Raw genomic sequence first — 26,254 nt, forward strand, 5'->3', positions numbered from 1 at the left:
GTCTGATCACTGTACGCTGTAAGTCATACTGTGCACAAATATCTTTAGCTAAGAAAAAAAAAAAAGTGTCAAAAAGTTTTGTTGTTGCAGCACTTATGGCAGAATGTTTTGCAGCACAACCTATGTGTAACTTGGAATATTCACGATGAAATGCGCGAATGTGATAACGTATATATATGTATGTGTGTATAAAACTAATTTCATTTTTTATTTTTTTTAAGCACGATATATAGTAAAGCGTAACCCTCAACAAAAACACACCACCAGGCCGCAAAACATATTTAGCGTGGCTGGACCTCCCGTGGTCCGATTATTCTCGTCGAGAACCCACGCGATTTTCCTCACGCGTCGCACGCGTGCACTTATTTGTCCCTCTTACTCATCGGAGCGATAGACAACTCTACAAGAGCATAGGACAAGAAAAAGAAAAAGCGGCAGCTCTGGCGGATACGGTATGCGGACGCGCGTTTCCGCTCGGCATCCGCTGATAAACGTTCTGACCGGCGCAGGAAAAGGAAAAGAGAATGCCGGTCAGCGAGGCTGAGCCGGGCATCGAGAAAAGCACCACCCACCTCGCCAATGGCTTGGCGGCCTTCGCTTGGCAAGCAGTACGGAGCAATTAACCTTTTCTTTTTAGCGTTTGCAGATCGGGCGCGGAGGATGGACGCGCGCAGGCGAAATATCAAAGTTTGCGCCACCAATGTTTTGTCCCAAAAAGTGTAGCCGCAACGATTGCTGGTAGCAAAGTCAATGGACGAAGCCCGCATACCACAAACATATCTAGACAGCATAAACAAGGTACATATCACACTCCCATTTTCTATCCCATGGCGTAAGCGCAGAGAGCGACACGGGTTATGGAGAGAAGGACTACGCAGCTGCAAGCAGCTCCTTTGACTTTTTAAAGCGATTAACGATGCCATGCGTACGTGTCGTACTCCCAGCTTTGTCTCCGAGATCCAGCACCTCCGCAAATACAACGTGAGGCAAGGTACGTAACAAGTGACCCGTGAGCTCACTCACCCTCATGCAGCTAACAAGCACTGCACCTTCCGTAGACGAAGTCAACCGACAACAAAGTTCAAAACGCCACGGTTTCAGTACTGACGCTACTTTTCCAGCTAGCGAATATACAGTTGTAAGTGAAACTTAAACAAACAACGATCAAAGTGTACCGCCTACATAACACGCGCGCACACGAGCTGTCGACAGATGACACACAGACAGACACATACGCGCGTCCGCGCATTGACAACTGCTGCATAAAAAATGATGATGATGATAGTGATCTTAAGAAAGGGAAAACGCTTGATGATTAGAACGTCCGAAACATTAGAATGTGAAGACATCTGCCAAGCGGTAGATTTAGGCCCCACTGGCTTCCTTGAAACCATAGGGTTTCATAGAAGCGTAATCCATCGTTTTATTGCTTCACAAGTATAACTAGAGAGAAATCTGGCGCTGCAATCGTTCAACCATCATAGGAAGCGTCCGTCTAAATGTCGTACAAAAATCCCTCACGTGACCTGATCCTAGGTGCTTAGGGACAGGATTGTTTAGGGATATTTGAGAAGGCGCTATGGTGCCCCTGAGCGACGCCATCGCGTGTTCGTTTTCGGCTTGATCGTTCTCTGGACCGCGCGTTGTTCAACATTGCTCATGTGATTGTGCTTGCGTTGCTTGTGTGCTAGTTGCAAGTTCTGTGCTAATTGGCGGAAAGCCGTGGCAGTGCGGCTTTGGCCACCGTGAGCTCTGGCAGTACAGAACCCGTGCTTCCTTGAGAACCCGGCTGTGGTGACAATTGAAATGTCGAAGTGGCCTAGCGCAGTTCAGCGAACCGCGATGTGGCGTCGCCGTGACCGCCTTTGCTTAGCGGACGTCGAGGGATGTGCTGCTAGCTACAAGGCATGTAAATGCGACTGCGTCGAACGCCCACTGTTCAGTGCTGAATGTGTGGTTGGTGTGCTGTGCTTGTAACGAGTGGTGCAGCCGTGCAGTGAAAGTGGTGGTGGAGCAGTGACTTAGGGGCTCCATTTGCGCGTTCACAGACATGTGCTTCCAATTTGATCTTATTAGCGACTGTCGCGGGATTGTGGTGTGCTCCTGGCTTAGTATGAAGTTTACGATGCTAACACACAGCTTGTTCACGTTAATCCGTGCTAGATGTCGTTTGCATGACGACCGAGTTGAAAACGAGGCATGTGTCTGTGTTCTTTGCGTTTGTGTGTTGTAAATTACTTTCTATTGTGGAAGTTCTGGGAGTCTTATTACGCGAGGAGTACGAACGTAAACATGTAAACATATTTCTGTGTGTATGAAATCTCGAATTACACATAATACGCTTCACGACTAATAAGTGCGCTACACGGCCTGTGTGAATCGGCTACCTTTTGTTGCGGCGCTCTTCCGTGTGGTAGACTTATGCATGGTGCGCGTTGATTTCTGTAAAAGCGTTTGTTTATTCACTCAATACAAATGCACTGCTTCTTCGCCGCAGTACATTTTAGTTACGCGGTGAAGCATAAAAAGTGGGAGGGGGCCACTATCACCCAGCATAGTGTGTCCACTTAGGTGACCTGAAAAGCAGCGGCGGCGCGAGTGTATAATTAAAGAACTCATGTCCAGTGACAGTGGCCCCTTTCCACTTTTAGTATGCTTCACCGCAGTACATTGCTTATGCTTCACCGCGAAACATTGATGTGTTGCCAGAAAGGTAATCTTAAAAAGCCCAATCATGCAATGTTTATTTTGTAGCTTGCTACACCGTAATACATGGGTGGAAATAAGCATCGTGCAGTAAAGCATACTAAGAGTTAAAAGGGCACATATGTTTACACTGTGCTCATTATATGCAATTGTGATATAATTTGCAAGTGTATCTGTACTCATAGTAAGCTTCATTGACATTTCTTTGTACATTACAAATTCATATTGCAGGGAAACCTAAAGCACATTCGCCATTATGGAACGTGTTATTCACCTTCAATGCTGGAGCACAATGCAGATTCATGCCCATGCTTTTGGCTGGACTGCACATGCTCTTTGAGAATTGATTCGTTGTTCATAAGTGTGCTGGTACTTTAAACTGGAGGGCTTAAGTTGATATGGATATAATATGGATATGATATTCTTGAATAATTAACTTCTATTTGTTATGTTTATGGTGGCCATATATTGCAACTACATATCATCCACATTGTGTGCGATATGGTTAAATGATGTCAACTATGATAACCATTCCTAATCTGAAAATCAACTACAGGGCAGATATAGCAGCAAATTGTAGTTCAAAAAGACAAAGACAACCAGTGCACAGGATGAGTGACAGACTTCCTTTTATTGAAAAAAAAAAAAAATGTCATGTGTCTTGCCATCAGCAGTGGGTAGCAATCTTCCAAGCTTGGGTGACGGAGGCAAAATTAGCAAAATGCTACAATCACACTCAAATGTAAAACAGCCTTGGACACAAAAAACTGACATCATATTGTACAGAATAAAAGGGCAAGACTCCATCTAACAACTCTATTGCACCAAATACTTGACATGGTGTGAAAAGTGTTAACATGCCTTACACATTAAAAAAAAAATAGCAAGAAACTTGGAAAACATGCCTTAAAATGCAATGGTCAGAATCTGAAACCAAGAAAAAACAACCCAAAAAAGGTTTTGTTAAGTCTTTCAATGATTTAAATTGTCAAACTGTCTCATCACTTCTTAATGAACCTGCACAGCTGAACAGGAAGGAAAGAAAGCCCAATAGCAGGGCTGCAGAAAATGTCACCAAATAAATATTCTTTGCTTACCAAAAATACCTCCGGTTTAGTTGTGGTCTGACTTTGCACAATAATTGTGTATAAGCTTTTCTTGTTTAGAATACTTTAACAGATAGCGAACAAATTACCATGGGAGCACCAGGTGTATGCATAGTCTACGCACAAAAAGCCACTGCTTTCTTACTTTTTTTTTTCTCTACTACGGTTCACAAGTATTTAAGTGCCTTAATAGCACTGCTAACATCCTACTGCAAAACACAAAATTGGACAAGTCGTGGCATAAAGAAAATTGCAGTTTCACTCGATAAGACACAATGATGCAGTAGCTGGTGAAATATGCTCAGGAAGGTTGCTTCATGCGGTGTTTGTTGAAGTGAACACTTGTCAATGCAAGTCAGTAATCTCCTTTAGAGAAGTAAAGTAAGCACGAGTCGTATTTATTTGTGGGAGTTTGGCCTCCCAGTGTTGAAGTGGAAAGACTCGACTTTTCTTCCTCTGCTTTCATATCCGGACTTGGCCACTGGTCTCCACCAAAACAACCCTTTAGCTTCTTACTGCTGAATTTATTTTGGTTGTCTCAAATCTATATTTGGGCTACGCATTGCTAGGTCTTGCGCTGTGCTTGAGGAAAACAAGATACCAACAGCCCCATCCAGTAAATCTGAGAAGCCAAGCACTAGAAGAAGATTAATGAAGCAGATGCACCCAATCACTGTCATTACATGTAAGAAGAAAAATAGGACTGCCTTCACAAGTGGGAAAATGATGTGTCAGAACTTGTAGGTGTGGGCGCCAACCCAATATACAGTACGCAGACATTGAGCAGGTGTTAGCCAATCATGGCACCTGTTGGCTTGATTGCGCTCTCCAGGATCAGTATTCACCACGACTGTAACTATAGCAGAGTGGCTGAAATGTAGAATTGTGGACTGCCAATCTTTTGATCGTATTTTTGAATCCTCGCAGCACAATTAGAACTTTATTTGGAATATTCTAGAAAGAAATTTGGGAATTCCAGTGAGAACACCAGCAGACATCAGAACAACCAGGGAAGTAAGCCCATAGAAGCTATTGCTGTAAAAAAGAAGACTGGCATAAGCACAAGAATTGAGATGGGCACACTACATGTCTTTGTTCTGGTAGTGGTCCACTACTTTGGTGCTACAGTTAATGATCTTGAATGAGTTCAAGGAGCAAGAATTCAGTCCAGAAAAAATATTATGCTTACTGTACCTAGTTGTATCATTTTGCCTATGCAGCTTTATATAACTCTGTCCACACTTGCCTAAAGCACATGCGTGGCATCCTGAAAAAAAAAAAAAAGCTTTTGATATTGCTTTAGAGAAATTCATCTGTTTCAGCCTAACAGTACATGTAAATATGCACATACTTGCATTCAGTATTCTTCCTCATTCATTCTTGCCTCATCATCGAATCACTCCTGCAACCAAGTGTGCTGGTCTGAGTTTTACCTGCATTTCCACCGGTATGGTTGGTAAAAGTCTTTGGCTGTTTGCTGTAACTTCATGCTTCAAACATTTGGTTGTATAAGAGGCTTTGGTAATACTGGCAACCCTAAGGCCTGGGCAGGCTTCACGAAAGGCCACCAGTACCTCCTCGTTGCAGACTGTGCTCAACATTCTTCTTGGTTCGACTGCAACTAAGAACCCATATATCTTTCCTCCGAAGCGGCTGGTATTGGCGATGCTTTGATGCAAAAAGAGATTATTGTCGCACATGTCAACCTTAGGCCAGAAACCAAACTGGCACAGGTGTAAATAGTCTTGTCTTTCTCAGATGGTGGTTCAGCCTCGCGAGCAACATTCCTTCAGTCAATTTGCCTCTGTCAGTGTGAATGAGACTAATCGAAGGTTGGCTATGATGTCGGGTCTCTTGCCTGGTTTCGGTAGTGGAATCATGACCAAGTGTTTCCACTCTGTGGGGAATTCCAATATTCCAGATTTCATTGATTACAAGCAATAATGCTTGCTTCCTCATTTCAGCAAGATTCCTCAACATCTGCAAAATGACTCCATCTGTGCCATGTGCGCTTTAAGTGTTGACATGTTCGAGAGCAACAACAGGTTCTGCCACCGTAAAGAGGCTTTCCATTCCTTCCTTGGCAAGTGGCCATTAAGGTGCGTTGTTGCGTACTCCAGGGTAGCGTACCAGACTGCTGCCGAGAAGTAGCGGGGCCTGCCTATCGAAGCTCAACCGACATTTACTTATTGGGTAGCGTGGCGTTGTCGGCGGGCTGCAGGCATCCGGTAGATCATGGCGACCAAGCAGGGGCGAGACGATTTGCTAGTGCGAAACTTGCACTGTTTATTCAAAGGTAGTTGAAATAAAATAAGAAGAGCATGAAGTATGAAGTATCTCAAAAGTACATTTCGGAGCCCCTTAAATAGGCTCTCTACAAGTGTGGGCGGGATCTTGCTTCCGTCGATGACACGTGACAGGCACGGAGAGAGGGCCCCTCCTCCTGCAATACCGAGCACGGGAAGGAGAAGTCGATCCTCTTTTCGACGAATCCGGGGAGAAGGTCGGGTGAATGACCTCTCCGGCGCCGTGGGGTCCGGCCAAGAGAGGGTAAGGGGATGACGTATCACCCACGGTGCCACGACCATGAGAGGGGAAAGGGATGACGTAGCACCCACGGTGCCACAACCATGAGAGGGGAAGGGGATGACGTATCACCCACGGTGCCACGACCATGAGAGGGGAAGGGGATGACGTATCGCCCTTGGCGTCCGGCCATCCCTAACGGCGTACAACTCTGGTGACTGTTAGGTGGTTGGGGAAAGCATCCGCAGCTTGTTCCTCAAATTACGCAGATATGCACTGAAGATCAAGCAGCCTGTTTTCAATAGTATTACAGTATTTGGTTCATCCTTCTATAGCCGAGAATGTGTCGCATCATCATCAGCCTGGTTACGCCCACTGCAGGGCAAAGGCCTCTCCCATACTTCTCCAACAACCCTGGTCATGTACTAATTGTGGCCATGTCGTCCCTGCAAACTTCTTAATCTCATCCGCCCACCTAACTTTCTGCCGCTCCCTGCTACGCTTCCCTTCCCTTGGAATCCAGTCCGTAACCCTTAATGACCATCGGTTATCTTCCCTCCTCATTACATGTCCTGCCCATGCCCATTTCTTTTTCTTCATTTCAACTAAGATGTCATTAACTCGCGTTTGTTCCCTCACCCAATCTGCTCTTTTATTATCCTTTAACGTTACACCCATCATTGTTCTTTCCATAGCTTGTTGCGTCGTCCTCAATTTAAGTAGAACCCTTTTCGTAAGCGTTCAGGTTTCTGCCCCGTAGGTGAGTACTGGTAAGATACAACTATTACACACTTTTCTCTTGAGGGATAATGGCAACCTGCTGTTCATGATCTGAGAATGCCTGCCAAACGCACCCCAGCCCATTCTTATTCTTCTGATTATTTCCGTCTCATGATCCGGATCTGCCGTCACTACCTGCCCTAAGTAGATGTATTCCCTTACCACTTCCAGTGCCTCGCTACCTATTGTAAATTGCTGTTCTCTTCTGAGACTGTTAAACATTACTTTAGTTTTCTGCAGATGAATTTTTAGACCGACTCTTCTGCTTTGCCTCTCCAGGTCAGTGAGCATGCATTGCAATTGGTCCCCTGAGTTACTAAGCATCTTACTTAGACCTATACATTCAAATGACGCACAGTGATCCATCCACTAGTCTGGCAAGTTTCTTAGCATGACATCTTGCCTGCTCAGTCTTGTGCAGAACATTGATCAGGGTTTGTTGCGTGCAGCTCAATCTAAGTATGCAGTATGCAGCTTGGCTTGCTCACCCCAAAGTTGCAGCAAGTGCTTGTCAGGGCTGGATGTTGCCCCGGTAAGCTCCAGTTCGCATGTTACTCTTTGCAGTGTGTAAAGGATGCGTGTTGCTATCGATTCTTCAACACGTTCACATTCTGCAGACTCAAGTGCATCACGGAAATGGTCCCAGCCTGAAACCATGATTTTGTGAATGTGGCACATTTTCACCCCTACATCAAGTTTTATACTGGATAATGGTTGCTGCCTCTTGGGGCAGAGTCGTACTGACACTCTGGATGAAGGCCCCAGTTGCCCATGCTAGGTAACTGTACTGCCCTTCCGGTTTTAATGGAGGGTCTTGCAGTTGGTATAGTTGGTGTCATTTGTTAATTTGAGGTCTGTGGTGTCTGCTTCGTCAAGGTGGCATTCTCTTGGCCGTACGTCTTTGCATACCCAATGTGGGTAATGCGCATTGAGCTCAACTCGACTGAGTGTTGTGTGCTAGGGAAAGCGAATTTGAAGATGTCAAAGCCAAGTGAAGTCGCCTCGGCTGCAGTGCATGGTTTTGGGACAGAAGTAGACCAATGCCAAAAAGGCTTCCTTTTACTACCTTAGCCTAGATCACACGACCATAACTTTCTGATCAGGCATAGGGTATGTTTATTCAAGCTTTTCTTTTCTTCCCCTAATTCAATAATAGCCAATTTTAGGAGCTGCAAATCAAGCTGACTTTAGAAGACTGCTGATTTTTTAGCTACTTCTAGTAGCTTATTGTGTGGTTAATTTTCTAGTTGGGCATGATGTGGTGCAGTACAAAGCAGTTGAGAGGCATGACATGCTTCGTGCTGAAAAAATGGACTTTAAAGAATTCTTGGAATAATATTAGGACAGGCAACTCTAAGTGATCACTGCTTTTGTTGCAAAATGTGGCAATGAGCTAGCCAGATGCTGTCACGAAAGCATAGTGTTTAGGTTGTATGAGTACACAAGAAACAAAGTTGGAGTTGTGAAGTTCCAAAGCCCTATTTTTACAGCCTCTCTTTATACTGCTGACATTAGAGAGCTTTAGATTAGTGGATGCAAGCAGCATGCATAAACAAGCACTCTGTTTGGGTATTTCTGGCACCCATTTGGTGTGCATAACCAAGCAGCACACGAGTCGATTGCATCCTCTTATCCAATACTATTATTTTCATTGTAATGCAACCAATATCGCAATAAGTCTGATCAACCTGCATCAATATGCTAGACATTTTTAAGCACTTAAGGTCTGTCGGTTGAGTGGCCACTAGACTTGTGCTTTCCAGTTATTACTTGCTGATCAACTCTTGAGGTGTTTACATTGTTTTTCTGTGCTGTAAGATTAGTTTGACAATCCTAATAAAATTGTTAAAGTGAAGGTCTGGGCTGTTGTATTGGCCATGTCATTCTAAAACTGTTAGGGCTGACACTGTCAAAGCATTTGGCAACTTTATAATAAGCTTCACCTCACTACATATATGTATTGCGGTGGGACCATTCAGCATGTGAAAATAAAAATACCGGCAAATAGGTAAAGCAGTGATTTCGGCTTGTTGGTAAGACATCGTGAGGCTTATAGCGCGTTAAAAAGACAAGGACGAAAGTGAGACGTGACACACTTAGGCGCTAACTTGCAACAATCTTTATTTCGAGCAAGGGACCCATACATATATACAACTTTTTCACGTACATCATACATGCGCTGTTTGCAAAAAAACCCTTACACACTATTGCGCAGGTACGATAACTCATTGCGGGAAAGGGCAATTGATGGTTTAGACACACAGTTATCGCCAAGCCTATCAATCATTTCTGCTTCTATAATTTCGCAAGTTATCCTACCTCGGGCTTTTCCCACAATGGAGCAGTCTCTGTATGCTGGAGCACACTTCGAGTGGTCACCATCATCCACCCCGGCGACAGTGTAGCTGCAATGCCTGCAGTGGGCATCAAGGTACCCACCCCGCTTTTCTGCTACATTATACCGGTGTTCCTTTAAACGCTCGTTGAGGCACTTTCCGCTTTGCCCCACATAGTTCTTTCCACACTTTAAAGGAAGGTTGTAAACAACTGCTTCTACACATTCAACAAACGGTTCCTGGTGTTTCTTTTTGCACGTGCGCTTATCAGAGAGGCCTGGTCTGGCTAGTCTGCACAGGCATTGCCATTTTGTAGAAGCTGAAAACACAACCCTAACATTCGCACGTTGGCCTATCGTTGGCCTGTCGCACCGTTTAAAGAAAATAGATGCGCCCTCACTGGGCTCACTCACAGACGCCTTGGTAGACACCGCTTCGTACTTTGTTATCGACAGTGTTTCAAAATGCTTCAATTTATATAAACGTAATTGTAATATTTTTATAACTGTTAGAGCAGCATAAAAAGGAAAGAAGAACCACTTTCTTGCATGATATAAATCTGCTTCAGCGAGAGTTGAACGTTTCGCGCCGTAGCTGCGTAGCTAGGCGCGCCGACGCGAGTCAACCGAAGCGCTCTCAACCAGACGTACGCGTTCCAATGCGCCCGCACGCGCCGCACCACTCCTGGGCGCGTACGGCGTCAGGCGCGGAGGCTGTTTCGCGTGTCGGCGTGGAGACCTACAACCGCTAGGATTTTTGCGCCCACACCGGAAGCTGCCGCTCGCGTCAGTAGCATGACGCACCTCACATGATCACGGCAAGCCAACGTCACTTCCGCAACGAATCTTCACGCGACGTTCAGGCAAGCCCGGGCAAGCCGTTTCAGACGGCTGTTTCATCCATAGAGTTACTATGGTTTCATCTCGTCTGTTGGATGGATGGATGGATGGATAGATGGATGGATGGATGGCGGCTATACCCTTTGTAACGGGGGGCGGCTGGCGCCACCTAGCCTTTTGCTCCCCCTCCTATTTTATTTTTTTTCCTTTCTTTATATCCTCTTTTCCTTAACCTAGTTTTCACTCCCCTCCTCCCCCAAAAATAACTATCTAAAAAAGTAGAGGAAACATTAACTCCTCGATTTATGGTATTATCTATCCCTTGACTTCCTCCACTAATCCTCTAGCCTCCCCTTCGTTACTGCCACTCTTTTCTCGTCTATTTGCCCTCGTTCCCCGGGAAATCCCAATGCCCCTTCCATATCTGCCACTGTTCCCTCTGCCAGGGTCGGGCGAAGGTCTGTGCATCTCAGCACTATATGCTCAGTGGTCTCCATTTCGGCTCCGCAAGCTGTGCACCAAAGGTCCACGTCTTCAAATTTAGCCCTGTATGTTTTCGTTCTCAAAACCCCTGTCCTATCTTCGAATAATAGTGAGCTGCCCCGCGAGTTATCAAATAAGAGCTCTCTCTTAATCTCCTGTTTTTGTGACCTATACATAGATAGCGCTGGCTTTCCGAGCATTCTTTCTTCCCACATTTTTCTTTCCGTCTCCTTCACCTCCTTTCCCACACTAGAACCACTTTGGACCCCCTCCCTCGGCGCGATCGAGACACTCGAGCACCTGCTATGTGAGTGCCCCAACTTTTCGCTCGCGTGCGCGTCCCTTGCCCGTGTTTACCGTGGGCACGGCCTGCCGTGCGACACCGTGACTTAACTCCTGCACCCCTCGGGCTGCCCTTCACGCCACAGGACACTTCTACGTGCGCTCCTGACATTCGCCGAGGCTGTCGGCCTCGCCGACCGCCTTTAGCTCCATCCCATTTCCGCGGCGTGCTGCTGTTTCTGGTGCTCTTTCTCTCCCCCTACTTTCATTCCCTACCCCCTGTGCAGCGCAGTTGAGGTGTCCTCTGCTGAGAGACAGTTACTGCGCTGCACTTTACCCCAACCTTTCCTTCCCATATTCAAGAATCTCCTTCTCTCTCTCTCTCTCCCTCGGCTGTAGGTATCTATTACTCAGCTTCCTCGTTCTGAGTGTCCACTTAGTGTTCAAACTTTTCATGTATAGATATTTGTACACTTTTCCTGCCCACCTTTTTTCCTCCAGTGCTGGGAGTCTCTGTTCATATTATAGCTTGCTTATTGCCTCTCTACCTTCGAATGACGTCCATCCCATGTCCCCCTGCACTCCCTCATTAGGGGTGTTCCCGTGAGCTCCTAAGGCCAACCTGCCTACACTTCTATGTCTCGCTTCCATGCATGCCTGAACTTCCGATTTCATGCACAGTACTGAATTTCCGAATGTGAGGCCAGGTACCATAACCCCTTTCCATACGTCCCTAACCACCTCGTACCTATTATAGTTCCATAATGCCTTGCATTTCATTACAGCTGAGTTCCTTTTCACTTTTTCAATCATAATTTTTTCCTGTTCTTCCAAGTACTTTTTGCCCTTGTTTAGCCATATGCCCAAATACTTGTATTTTTCAACATGATCAATCTTAGTGCTTTGTATTTCCAATGGTTCCCCCCTTTCTTCATTGTATCCTATTATCCCAGACTTCTCTCAACTGAATTTCAGTCCCAATTTTTCTCCCTCCTCTCCACATATGCTCATTAGTTCCTGTAGCCCTACTCGGGTGTCAGCAAGTAGTACAATATCATCTGCATACATCAGTCCGGCTAGTACTTGAGCTACCTTCTGCCCTTCCAGCATATAGCTTATGTCGGTTCCTACTTTGCTCTGTTCTAGTCTCTTTTCCATTTGGCTCATGTAAATCATAAAAAGCAGAGGCGACATTGGACAGCCCTGCCTGAGACCTCTTCTTATTTTAGCTGGCTTTGTAGTTTCCCCCTCCCATGTTATCTCTACCTCATTATCTGTATAAAATTGTTGTAGGAACCCAATCATCTTTCTATCTAGACCATATTCCCTCAACTGGCTCCATAACTTTTCTCTGTTTACATTATCATAGGCTCCTCTAATGTCTAAAAAAGCTATCCATAGCGGTTTCTGCCTGGCTGCCGCTATCTCTATGCACTGTGTTATAACAAATAAATTATCATCTAGCCTTCTGTTCTTTCTAAATCCATTCTGCAGTTCTCCCAAGATCTCTTCACATTCTGCCCATTCCTCCATTCTCTTTTTCACCATCTGCATTGCTACTCTGTATATGACTGATGTGACTGTTATTGGCCTGTAGGATTTAATTTTGTCCTTGCTTCCCTTACCTCTGTAAACTAATATAATTCTGCTTGATTTTCAGTCCTGTGGAACATCTCCCCCTACTACTATTTGTTCAATAAGTTGTCGTAGTTTTAATTTACTTTTCTGGCCTAATATGCTTATCAATTTCATAGGTATGCATCAGGTCCTGTCGCTGTTCCTACGGAGACCTTGTGTTCAATTCTGTCCCATTCCTTACTTGTCATCCTTCTGTACTCCTCCTCTAATTCTGTCCTGCTGTTGTCATTGTTCTCCAGTTCGCTACCCACTGGCTCTGCAAATGCTGCCTCTATTGTTAACCTAATATATTCCTGAGCTACCTCTCCCTCTACCTTTGTTCCTTCTGGTGTGGTCAGTGAGTGCTGAACCACCTCTGTCTTCTTACTCTGTTGCCTTATGTGTTCCCAAAATTTCTTAGAGGCATTTCTGTCTTTTTTTCGTATCTCTAACAACCACTGTACCTCAACTTTTGCTATCTTCGCTTGAAATAATGCCAATGCTTCTCTTTTCATTGCAAGGTAATCCTCCCATTTTGTCTCCACCTCTTCTGGTGTGGCTCCCCTTTTCTTCGCTGCTCTGTGTTTTCTGCACGCATCTTTGCTTGCTCTATGGCCTCCTTAACTTCTCGATCCCACCAGCTTTTCAGTTTATATTTTGCCTGCTTACTTCCTGGTTTCCTAATCTGTCCCTTCTCTAGCTCTCGTTTAAAAATACCTATTAACTCGTCGTATGTCCATGCCCTTTGCGGTTGCTTGGATACCATGCTTTCAATGTTTTTGGCCACTTCTTGTAGCTGCCTGTCATTCAATTTGCTCATACCTTTCCTTTCTTTAGTTTCTACCAGTGGTACTGTCCTTCCAAAACCGATTTTGATTCGTTTGTGATCACTCCCCAGGCTTTTAGTACCTTCCTCATCAATTTCCATAAATCCCAACCGTTCATACAGCTTGTGGGACATTAGGCAGTAGTCAATTGTCGAGTGGGTGTTATTTCTTTCCCATGTTATTTTCCCGTCGCATTTAATTTCAGTATTAACTATCACAATATCATGAGCCTCACAAAAATCTACTAACATCTGCCCTGTTGCATCTGTCGCCCCGTCAAAGTATTCCAAATGTGCATTCATGTCCCCTAGGATGATTATCTCCCGTTTCATAGCTAACTCCCTGATGTCCTTGGCCATACACTTGAAATGTTTTGCATTCTCCTCTTTAGACTCATTCCCCGTATTCAGATACACAACTCCCAGGATTGTCTCAACATTCCCTACGGTGCCCTTGAGCCACATGTGCTCACTGCAGCTCTCCCTTACCCTTTCCCAGTCCTGTCCCTTCACTAGCGCCCCAAGGCCTCCTCCTCTGCGTTCTTTACTTTTCCTGTTGCACCCAAGCCAGGCGTACCCCGCAATGAATGGTGGCTCTTCCTCATCTCTTAAATGGGTTTCGGCAACTCCATATACCTGAAAATTTTCCGTTTGTAACTGTTCTTCTATTTCGTCCCACTTAATGCGATTTCTTCTTCCCTGCATGTTGATGAACCCCACATTTACTGCCTTCTTCTTCCTCTTCCGTGCTCCTGTCCTGCTCCCCCTCCCCTGTCCTTTATCTTTTATACTTTGGCATGCAGGGTCACTCTGCGTGCCTGCAAAAAAGCCTGAGCCCTACGACCCACCCTCGTTCCTACCTGCCATCCCGCCGGTGTACTGTAGTGAATGCCATCCGGGCTGAAAGGGGGGAAGTTTTTCGCCCCGATCATTCTGTTCACCTCCACCACATAACACCTGAGGGCTCGCCCCAACTCTCTAATCATTACATTTGCCGCCACTACCTGTTCTTCAATGAAAGGGCCCTGTCCCCTGACCTCCGGGACAGTACACAGGGCAATGTGCACCGCCTCAGAGGTCGCCCTTAATTTCGCGACTCCCTCTTGAATCTGTCTGCCCAGCATTTGCCCCCTATTCTGCAGGACGTCATTCACCCCAGCATGCAAAATTACCAGGTTTCTTTTCTCTCTGTTTTCATTCAGTTTGTTTTTGGCTCTCTCCGCCACAGCTTCGAATCGAGCTCCCGGCATGCATTCGACCTTCACCCGTCTGTCATACTGCACTGTTCTGAGGAGTGCTGTTTGCATCCGCGATACGTTGGAGCTTCCAACTACCCACTTTTTGGTCTTCAAGCAAATCTTGCCTCCCTCCTGTCTCTGTCGGCTGGGTCTTCCCTGCCTCCTCGCCTTCTCTGCCTCCTGTCGTCTCATCCCTCTGTACATGTGTCTCCCGTGGTCCCCACGTTATCATGTCCGCCCCCCATTCTGCTTCACTGGGTGATCCTGCCGCTTCCTTTTCCTTCAATTCCTGCTGTGCCTCCCTCTCAGCTTCTCTCTCTCTCATCTCTTTCAATTGTTTTTCCAATTGCTGCCCTTTCTCTCACTGCTCACTCCATTTCCATTCTACAGCCTCCATTCTTGAGGCCCACTCCCTCTCGATCTTTTCCTCAAACTCTGCGCGTTTCGTTTTTTTCTTTCTCGAGTTCCTCCTTTGTCCTCTCCATTTCACTCTTTAGCTGCTTCTCCAAATCCTCAATCACCTTACACAGCCTGCACACGAAGCCGTTCCCTTCCGCCTCCGCCACGGTTTTGAATGTCGTTTCATCCAAATAACACCATCGTTCACACCTCTCACACTGGACGAGGTCCCCACCTTCCTCCTTGGCTTTTCTAGCCGGTCGTCCCATGAATTCTCTTGTCCTACTGTTATTTAACAGTGTAAAAGCGAGGAAAAAAATTAACTATAATAAATACCACTGGGAATCTCTAGAAGAATAAAGAGAGCTAGTAAAATAACCAAACCAATAACCAGGGAAAAAAGAAAAAGAAAGGACAAGGAAAAAGCACACTTTTAGCTCTAACTATTAAACTATTAGTCCTAACTGTTATGTGTTGGCCACGACCAACTTTATCGCCCTACTTTGGAGTGTTCGCCTGGCTTTGAAGTGCTCCAATTCTCTGCAACCTACGTTTCTATGCTGGCCCTATCTCCATTCAGATTTCCCACCGCTGCAATTAGAAATAAAAATAGAAATAGAACTTAGCTGTCGGCATCCGTCCGTCTTCGCTCCGTCCGTCCTCCTGGCCTTGTCGTCCTCCTGGTACCAGGTATGGATGGATGGACAGATGGATGGATAGATGGCGGCTATACCCTTTGTAACGGGAGGCGGCTGGCGCCACCTAGCCTTTTGCTCCCCTTCCTATTTTATTATTATTTCTTTCCCTTTCTTTATATCCTCTTTTCCTTAACCTAGTTTTCGTCCCCTCCTCCCCCCAAGATAACTATCTAAAACAGTAGAGGAAACCTTATCTCCCCGATTTATGGTATTATCTATCCCTTCACTTCCTTCACCAATCCTCTAGCCTCCCCTTCGTTACTGCCACTCTTTTCTTGTCTATTTGCCCTCGTTCCCCGGGAAAACCTAATGCCCCTTCCATATCTGCCACTGTTCCCTCTGCCAGGGTCGGGCGAAGGTCTGTGCATCTCAGCACTATATGCTCAGTGGTCTCCATTTCGGCTCCGCAAGCTGTGCACTGAAGGTCCACGTCTTCAAATTTAGCCCTGTATGTTTTCGTTCTCAAAACCCCCATCCTAGCTTCGAATAACAGTGAGCTGCCCCGTGAGTTATCAAATAAGAGCTCTCTCTTAATCTCCTGTTTTTGTGACCTATACATTGATAGCGCTGGCTTTCCGAGCATTCTTTCTTCCCACATTTTTCTTTCCGTCTCCTTCACCTCCTTTCCCACACTAGAACCACGTTGGACCTCCTCCCTCGGCTGTAGGTATCTATTCCTCAGCTTTCTCGTTCGGAGTGTCCACTTTGTGTTCAAACTTTTCATGTACAGGTATTTGTACACTTTTCCTGCCCACGTTATTTCCTCCAGTGCTGGGAGTCTCTGTTCAAATTTTAGTTTACTTATTGCCTCTATACCTTCAAATGACGTCCGTCCCATGTCCCCTTGCACTCCCTCATTAGGGGTGTTCCTGTGTGCTCCTAAGGCAACCTGCCTACACTTCTCTGTCTCGTTTCCATGCATGCCTGAACTTCCGATTTCATGCACAGTACTGAATTTCCGAATGTGAGGCCAGGTACCATAACCCCTTTCCATACCCCTCTAACCACCTCGTACCTATTATAGCTCCATAATGCCTTGTATTTCATTACAGCTGAGTTCCTTTTCACTTTTTCAATCATAATTTTTTCCTGTTCTTCCAAGTACTTTTTGCCCTCGTTTAGCCATATGCCCAAATACTTGCATTTTTCAACATGATCAATCTTAGTGCTTTGTATTTCCAATGGTTCCCCCCTTCCTTCATTGTGTACTATTATCCCAGACTTCTCTCTACTGAATTGCAGTCCCAGTTTTTCTCCCTCCTCTCCACATATGCTCATTAGTTCCTGTAGCCCTACTCGGGTGTCAGCAAGCAGTACAATATCATCTGCATACATCAGTCCGTCTAATACTTGAGCTACCTTCCGCCCTTCCAGCATATAGCTTATGTCGGTTCCTATTGTGCTCTGTTCTAGTCTCTTTTACATTCGGCTCATGTAAATCATAAAAAGCAGAGGCGACATTGGACAGCCCTGCCTGAGACCTCTTCTTATTTTAGCTGGCTTTGTAGTTTCCCCCTCCCATGTTATCTCTACCTCATTATCTGTATAAAATTGTTGTAGGAACCCAATCATCTTTCTATCTAGACCATATTCCCTCAACTGGCTCCATAACTTTTCTCTGTTTACATTATCATAGGCTCCTCTAATGTCTAAAAAAGCTATCCATAGCGGTTTCTGCCTGGCTGCCGCTATCTCTATGCACTGTGTTATAACAAATAAATTATCATCTAGCCTTCTGTTCTTTCTAAATCCATTCTGCAGTTCTCCCAAGATCTCTTCACATTCTGCCCATTCCTCCATTCTCTTTTTCACCATCTGCATTGCTACTCTGTATATGACTGATGTGACTGTTATTGGCCTGTAGGATTTAATTTTGTCCTTGCTTCCCTTACCTCTGTAAACTAATATAATTCTGCTTGATTTTCAGTCCTGTGGAACATCTCCCCCTACTACTATTTGTTCAATAAGTTGTCGTAGTTTTAATTTACTTTTCTGGCCTAATATGCTTATCAATTTCATAGGTATGCCATCAGGTCCTGTCGCTGTTTTCACGGGGACCTTGTGTTCAATTCTGTCCCATTCCTTACTTGTCATCCTTCTGTACTCCTCCTCTAATTCTGTCCTGCTGTTGTCATTGTTCTCCATTTCGCTACCCACTGGCTCTGCAAATGCTGCCTCTATTCTTAACCTAATATATTCCTGAGCTACCTCTCCCTCTACCTTTGTTCCTTCTGGTGTGGTCAGTGAGTGCTGAACCACCTCTGTCTTCTTGCTCTGTTGTCTTATGTGTTCCCAAAATTTCTTAGAGGCATTTCTGTCTTTTTTTCGTATCTCTAACAACCACTGTACCCCAACTTTTGCTATCTTCGCTTGAAATAATGCCAATGCTTCTCTTTTCATTGCAAGGTAATCCTCCCATTTTGTCTCCACCTCTTCTGGTGTGGCTCCCCTTTTCTTCGCTGCTCTGTGTTTTCTGCACGCATCTTTGCGTTGCTCTATGGCCTCCTTAACTTCTCGATCCCACCAGCTTTTCGGTTTATATTTTGCCTGCTTACTTCCTGGTTTCCTAATCTGTCCCTTCTCTAGCTCTCGTTTAAAAATACCTATTAACTCGTCGTATGTCCATGCCCTTTGCGGTTGCTTGGATACCATGCTTTCAATGTTTTTGGCCACTTCTTGTAGCTGCCTGTCATTCAATTTGCTCATACCTTTCCTTTCTTTAGTTTCTACCAGTGGTACTGTCCTTCCAAAACCGATTTTGATTCGTTTGTGATCACTCCCCAGGCTTTTTGTACCTTCCTCATCAATTTCCATAAATCCCAACCGTTCATACAGCTTGTGGGACATTAGGCAGTAGTAAATTGTCGAGTGGGTGTTATTTCTTTCCCATGTTATTTTCCAGTCGCATTTAATTTCAGTATTAACTATCACAATATCATGAGCCTCACAAAAATCTACTAACATCTGCCCTGTTGCATCTGTCGCCCCGTCAAAGTATTCCAAATGTGCATTCATGTCCCCTAGGATGATTATCTCCCGTTTCATAGCTAACTCCCTGATGTCCTTGGCCATACACTTGAAATGTTTTGCATTCTCCTCTTTAGACTCATTCCCCGTATTCAGATACACAACTCCCAGGATTGTCTCAACATTCCCTACGGTGCCCTTGAGCCACATGTGCTCACTGCAGCTCTCCCTTACCCTTTCCCAGTCCTGTCCCTTCACTAGCGCCCCAAGGCCTCCTCCTCTGCGTTCTTTCCTTTCCCTGTTGCACCCAACCCAGGTGTAACCCACAATGAATGGTGGCTCTTCCTCATCTCTTAAATGGGCTTCGGCAACTCCATATACCTGAAAATTTGCCGTTTGTAATTGTTCTTCTATTTCATCCCACTTAATGTGATTTCTTCTCCCCTGCATGTTGATGAACCACACATTTACTGCCTTCTTCTTCCTCTTCCTCCTCCGTGCTCCTGTCCTGCCCCCTCCTCCCCTGTCCTTTTATCTTTTATGTTTTGACATGCAGGGTCGCCCTGCGTGCCTGCAAAAAAGCCTGAGCCCTACGACCCACCCTCGTTCCTACCTGCCATCCCGATGGTGCAGTGTAGTGAATGCCATCCGGGCCGAAAGGGGGGAAGCTTTTCCCCCCCAATCATTCTGTTCACCTCCACCACATGACACCTGAGGGCTCGCCCCAACTCCCTAGTCATTACATTGGCCGCCACTACCTGTTCTTTAATGAAAGGGCCCTGTCCCCTGACCTCTGGGACAGTACAGAGGGCAATGTGCACCGCCTCAGAAGTCTCCCTTAATTTCGCCACTCCTTCTTGAATCTGTCTGCCCAGCATTCGCCCCCTATTCTGTAGGACGTCATTCACCCCAGCGTGCAAAATTACCAGGTTTCTTCCCTCTCTGTTTTCATTCAGTTTGTTTTTGGCTCTCTCCCCCACCGCTTCGAATCGAGCCCTCAGCATGCATTCGACCTTCACTCGTCTGTCATACTGCACTGTTCTGAGGAGTGCTGTTTGCATTCGCGATACGTTGGAGCTTCCAACGACCCACTTTTCGGTCTTCAAGCAAATCTTGCCTCCCTCCTGTCTCTGTCGGCTGGGTCTTCCCTGCCTCCTCGCCTTCTCTGCCTCCTGTCGTCTCATCCCTCTGTACCTGTGGCTCCCGCGGTCCCCACGTTAACGTGTCCGCCCCCAATTCTGCTCCACTGGGCGATCCTCCTGCTTCCTTTTCCTTCAGTTCCTGCTGTGCCTCCCTCTCAGCTTCTCTCTCTCACATCTCTTTCAATTGTTTTTCCAATTGCTGCCCTTTCTCTCGCTCCTCACTCCATTTCCTTTCTACAGCCTCCATTCTTGAGGCCCACTCCCTCTCGATCTTTTCCTTGAACTCTGCGTGTTTCGTCTTTTTATTTCTCGAGTTGCTCCTTTGTCCTCGCCATTTCACTCTTTAGCTGCTTCTCCAAATTCTCAATCACCTTACACAGCCTGCACACGAAGCCGTTCCCTTCCGCCTCCGCCATGGTTTTGAATGTCGTTTCATCCAAATAACACCATCGTTCACACCTCTCACACTGGACGAGGTCCCCACCTTCCTCCTTGGCTTTTCTAGCCGGCCGTCCCATGAATTCTCTTGTCCTACTGTTATTTAACAGTGTACAAGCGAGGAAAGAAATTAACTATAATAAAGACCACTGGGAATCTCTAGAAGAATAAAGAGAGCTAGTAAAATAACCAAACCAATAACCAGGGGAAAAAAAGAAAAAAAAGGAAAAAAAAACAATTTTAGCCCTAACTATTAAACCTTTAGTCCTAACTGTTATGTGTTGGCCACGACCTACTTTATCGCCCTACTTTGGCTAAGTGTTCTCCTGGCTTTGCAATGCTCCAATTCTCTGCAACCTACGTTTCTATGCTGGCCCTATCTCCATTCAGATTTCCCGCCGCTGCAATTAGAAATAAAAATAGAACTTAGCCGTCGGCATCCGTCCGTCTCGGCTCCGTCTCGCTTCCGGTCTATTATTAAAGTAACAGCACAGAATACCTATGGTAACAGTACCTGGTGATGCTATGCCGATGCTGCTGCAGGTTTCGCCGGGCTCACAATACTCATATTAGGTCGCAGTTGAGCTGAATGACCCACAGGGAGACGTAAAATATGTTTCTGAAATATAAAAACAAATTTTAAGCTAAAATTATTGTTTTTTTGCAATATGTAACACATTGCTTAACGTGGCCGTTAAACGAAGGCTACACTGCCTTGAACATGGCAAGCTAGCAACACTGTGCCGCCGCGACGAGACGCGCGGGAAACTCGCGAGGGAAACTCGATGACGCGCGGCAACAGGCCCCGCACACTCTCAAGTTCAACAAATGGCCACAGAGGGCGAAAAAATCGACCGCGCGGCGCTGCTAAAGAAACAGGCATAGTACGCCAATTAAAAAGGTTCCCCCTTGAGCACATTATCTCCCGCTAGAGGCGCCGCAGTAAGCACAGTTTTAACGTACAAACTTTCTTCAACAGTAATAATATTTGGAGTTTTACATGCCAAAACCACTTTCTGATTATGAGGCACGCCGTAGTGGAGGACTCCGGAAATTTTGACCACCTGGGGTTCTTTAACGTGCACCTAAATCTAAGCACACGGGTGTTTTCGCATTTCGCCCCCATCGAAATGCGGCCGCCGTGGCCGGGATTCGATCCCACGACCTCGTGCTCAGCAGCCCAACACCATAGCCACTGAGCAACCACGGCGGGTCTGCAGTAAACGAAGCGTTTTTATTACATGATAAGGACTACAAAATTATAATTCCTAATTTTACATTGTACTTTTCATTACCAACTTTGTGTTTCTTTTGTCATTTTAAACGCAAAATAGCGTTCAGCATCATCGACCTCCCACGTGACCTCTGGCCTGGATTTAAAATTTTTGCCGGTACGTTCGCGTGCACGGCAGGTATGGATACTTTGGTTTCTACATTGGTTGGTTATTTTGTGCTAACACCAGTTTATTGCGCTTCGATATCTCGCATTATTTAACTTGGGGTGTAAGCCCGAAAGCTAGGTTTCAGTCGTAAGCCATGTGGAACGCGTCTGGATGGAAATGGGAGCCGGGTCCTGCTGCGACTGGGGACAGCAATACCGGTGAGTCGTTTAACATTGCTGCTTCAATTGCTATGTAATTTATTCGTCTCGTTAACTTACAGGCGGAGGCAAGTCAACGAACTAGATGCTGCATTGCATGTGGGCAGTCAGGACCCTCCATTGTTGTTTCCGAAATAAACTTTCAGTTGCGAGACCACCATTATACACACATTCACGAAAGAGAAAGCGATATCGGAACGCGCATCACATTTTTCATCTCGTTGTAGCAGTAGCCATAAGTGACTTGAGTTGCCTTATCAATATATATTTTTTTCGGGTCCGCCGGCAACTTCTTTTGTTCACAGAACCGAATAACCTTTTGATAAACTGAAGCTAAAGTACTGAATTTAATGTATTAAACAGTTGCACACATGATAATTCACCCATATTTCGTACCTGTTGGTTCCAAATGTTCTTGCTGTTCAGTTTGGCTTACCTCAGGACATTTATTTTTGCAGTAGTGAAGCGGTGCATCACGTTCATGCACAAAAAGAATGCATCATTTCTAATAGCTTCATGTCTTTCATCTATTTGCTTGTGAAATCAGCAGTGTGACCTCTTCTAGTGTATAAACGAGTGCACAAATGTTCCTATTTGTGATCTTAATAATACTTAAGCTGTTGAATGCATTGTAGTTACGCAGACATCAATTTTACGGAGAGTAACCATATTTATTTACCATGCTGCTTAAGCACCCTAGGACAAACAGTGTACATTTGCATGTGTTCTGTAGTCACAAACCATTGCAATGTATATGTCACACCTTTTCGCATTTTATATTGCAAAATTGTGCTTATTCAATTTCTGATGCAGTCAAAATTTCTGTTCCAGACATGCAGTAATGAGGATGGCACCAGTATAGAGCAACACACTCCATGCACTAAATAGAAGCTGCTGTCTGCTACAAGTCATTGTGTGGACTTTGGCTGCTACTACAAGGTAAACAACACCTGGTTCAGAAATAGATATGCTTGACATATGCTGTATTGGCTTGCTAGTCTTGAGTTACATGTGATTTGTTTGTAGCAGATGATATGAACGTTTGTCCATGTTTACAGTTCAGCATAATTGGTTCGAATATGAAAGAAAACACTACATGAGTTTGTATAATCTCTGCTGTATCTCATGTGCCATTGTTCTACCTCAACAGAGTATGTGCAAAGTACATCTTGGTCATCACGGGAGCCCCCATCTACACCAACAGGAAGGGGCTGGAGCTGAATTCGCAAGACCACGAACAAAGAAGCCATTCCAGAATTATTTGGATGAGATATCAAGTCTACGGACGACTGTTTCAAGAGTGAAAAGAGCCTACGCCATCATTCCACCAGCACAGATATTGGCCGAGTCATCCAGGTACCTCAACAACAAAAATTCTGTGTCTTCAGATGCACCTTCAACCTCTGAACAAGAACAGACGACGCTGGCTAAGAGTGTTCTGTCAGCTTGCCCTTCCTTAGTGAGCTTCCTGGCTTTGCCAATTCGTGCCAAGTATTATTTTGTTTCAATGAATGCAAGCTTTTTTCATTCCACATTTTTGTTAGAGATCATTCCTATTCCTCATCCAAACACTTAAGGTCGACCGATTCTTTGCTCATATTTAATATCAGTCACTGTCTAAAAGCATAACATATCTGTAGCAGTACTTTCTAGTGTATGTTTCCATGTGCAATTCCTCTCCTGAAATAGCTGATGCGGCATTGGCGTGTGTCTTGCATTAACCTTTACACAGTGTGCTATGTAGCATTTAACTTTTGTTAATGTTTTTGGCTTTCAGTGCTTTAAAGGTAGGGTGGCTTCTTTCTTGAATGCAAGCTTTCTCATTCCCATATTGAATTCCTAGTTTCATTCAGGATTGCTATTCTTGCTTGATAGCCTGTGTTTTTGTGCAAGCTACATTGAAGTGATTGATTGCAGAATCTGGTTGCGCTGCTGTCTGACTTGGTACTTGTCACCGTGTTACGTTTCTCATATGTGGGAGCCTGGTCAGTTGCATTGGGAAACAGTCTCTCGAGGCAAGCACCTGCTCCTATAGTCCGCACAGTGACATAGACTGTGAATTTACACGCACCGTGGTTGGTGCTCCCCGTTCCGTCCTTTCCTGCTGCTGCCGTGTGCAAATTTTGCTTGTGGCCTTCCTCGGCCATAATTTGGCATCAACTCATACATAATTACATGGTTCTAAGTGTATGAAGTTGATATCCACATGTGTGGAAAGGCCTGCAAAAGTGGCTGCAAAATGGTGATGTCCCAAAACCGACCATGCCCATATATAGAGAATGTGGGGGACCAAGTGTGAGTTACACATTAGTGGCATGCAAAAGAACAAAAAGAAACATGCAGGTTAAAAAGGCGGTAACGCTAAAATGCCGGGCACTCCATGTCGCTGTGTTGGCTGTGGCAGCAGATGCTTGCGTCACCTGATTGCTTCGCAATGCAAGTTGCTCATATTCAATGCCGACTGTCGGTGCAAACACGTGGGACACACTGTCCAATCTGCTTGCACTGCTGGTTGCTGCTTGTTACCAGACTGCTGTGTGTGACGAAGGCAAGCACTATGCCTACAGTCGGACGGTTGAATGTGCCGCAAGCAACCTGTGTGCGTGTATGCTCACTGTTGTCATGTAGATCGTAGCCAATGTATAGATTGAGCGTTATGTTAGAGTATGCTGAAGTAATTTGATTGCGGAATCTTGTTTCAATGTTGTCCCACTTGGTCATGGTTGCCGTGTTACATTTCTGGGATGTGGCAGCCTGTTCAGTTGCATTGACCAACGGCCTCTCGAGGTAAGCACCTGCTCCTGCAGTCTGCACAGTGACACAAACTCCCCGTTTACATGTACTGCTATTGGTGCTCCCCGTTTGTCCTTTCCTGCTGCAGCCATGGGTAAAGTGTGCTTGTGGCCTTCTTTGGCGTGAACAGAGACTATCATATATGATTACATGGTTTGAAGCGTATGAAGTTGATATCCACATAGGTGGAAAGGCCTGTAAAAGTGGCTGCGAAATGGCGGTTCCCACAAAACAGACCACAACCATATAGAGAGCAGGTGGGGCACCAAGTGTGAGCGACACATTAGCGGCCACCGAAAGAACAAAAAGAAACGTGCATGTAGGAAAGGAGGTAACGCTAGGATGCCGGGTAGTTCATGTCGCTGTGTTGGCTATGGCAGCAGGTGCCTGCGTCACCCAATTGATTCGCAGTGCAAGTTACGGCGACTGTCAGTGCAAACAGGTGGGGCACTGTCCAATCTGCTTGTGCTGCTGGTTGTCACTCGTTACTACACCATCATGTGCGATGTAGGCAAGCACTGTGCCTGAAATCGGATAGCTGAATGTGCTGTAAGTGACCTGTAGTGCGTGAATGCCCACTGTTGTCATGTGGATCTTAGCCAATGTACAGTGTATTGTATGAAGCTTATGCGGTGATTGAATGCAGAGTCTAATTTGATAATGGTCGCCGTGTGATGTTTCTTCGATGTAGCGACCTGGTCAGCTGCACGGGCAACAGTCTCCCGAGGTAACCATCTGCTCCTGCAGTCGACACAGCGACAAAGACTCCCAATTTACATGCACCGTAATTGGTGCTCTCCCAATCCGACATTTCCTGCTGAAGCCGCCGGCAAATTAGACTTGTGGGCCTTCATCGGCCGTGATGTGGCGTGAGCGGAGACCAGCACACGTTATTACATGGTCCGAAGTTGATAGCCACATGGGTGGAAAGGCCTGCAAAAGTGGCTGCAAAATGGTGATGCCCATATTGAGAATGTGGGGCGCCAACTATGAGTTACACATTAGCGGCCCCCGAAAGAACAAAAAGAAACGTGCAGGTTGGAAAGGCGGGAACGCTAAAATGCCGTTTAGTTTATGTTGCTGTGTTGGTTGCGGCAGCAGATGCCTTGCGTCACCCGATTGCTTCGCAATGCAAGTTACGGCGACCGTCGATGCAAACAGGTGGTGCACTGCCCAATTTGCTTGCGCTACTGATTGTCGCTCGTTACCAGATCGCCATGTGCGGCGACGAAAGTGAGCAGTTTACGTGCTCGCGTTAATGGTTTCAGCGCATCTCAACATGCAAATTTTATTTCTGATCTTGTATGAGAAGGTGCACTGCTTTGCTTCTGCCAATAAAGTCGCACGTCCTGTTCACTCACTTGTGGCTTGTTTATATGGGCGTCAGTAGAGGCTCTTTGGTCTCCTGGCCATTAAAACGCAGCAGCTGCGGCATGCCGCAAAGCCAGCGAGACGAGCACCGGTATAAAGCGGCCATA

At 45.7% G+C, this 26,254-nt stretch overlaps 1 protein-coding gene across 11 annotated transcripts in view; it reads right to left on the bottom strand.

Moving 5' to 3' along the window:
• Nucleotides 1-26,254, bottom strand: part of LOC142559751 (uncharacterized) — a 109,958-nt gene extending 83,704 nt beyond the window's left edge. For 3 of the 11 annotated variants that reach the window (XR_012823235.1, XR_012823237.1, XM_075671360.1), the window contains exon 1: nt 573-879. Coding sequence is in view for 7 of the 11 variants with exons in the window: in XM_075671360.1 (XP_075527475.1) it covers nt 573-791 (219 nt within the window). In the remaining 4 variants the exon portion in view is untranslated. Of the gene's footprint in view, nt 1-572; nt 882-1,023; nt 1,268-20,897; nt 21,003-26,137 lie in introns of those variants that run through there. The other 8 variants (XM_075671358.1, XM_075671355.1, XM_075671362.1 and 5 more) reach the window with 7 other exon arrangements.

The sequence above is a fragment of the Dermacentor variabilis genome, chromosome 10 (assembly GCF_050947875.1).
Source record: "Dermacentor variabilis isolate Ectoservices chromosome 10, ASM5094787v1, whole genome shotgun sequence".
In the NCBI taxonomy this organism is placed as follows: domain Eukaryota; kingdom Metazoa; phylum Arthropoda; class Arachnida; order Ixodida; family Ixodidae; genus Dermacentor; species Dermacentor variabilis.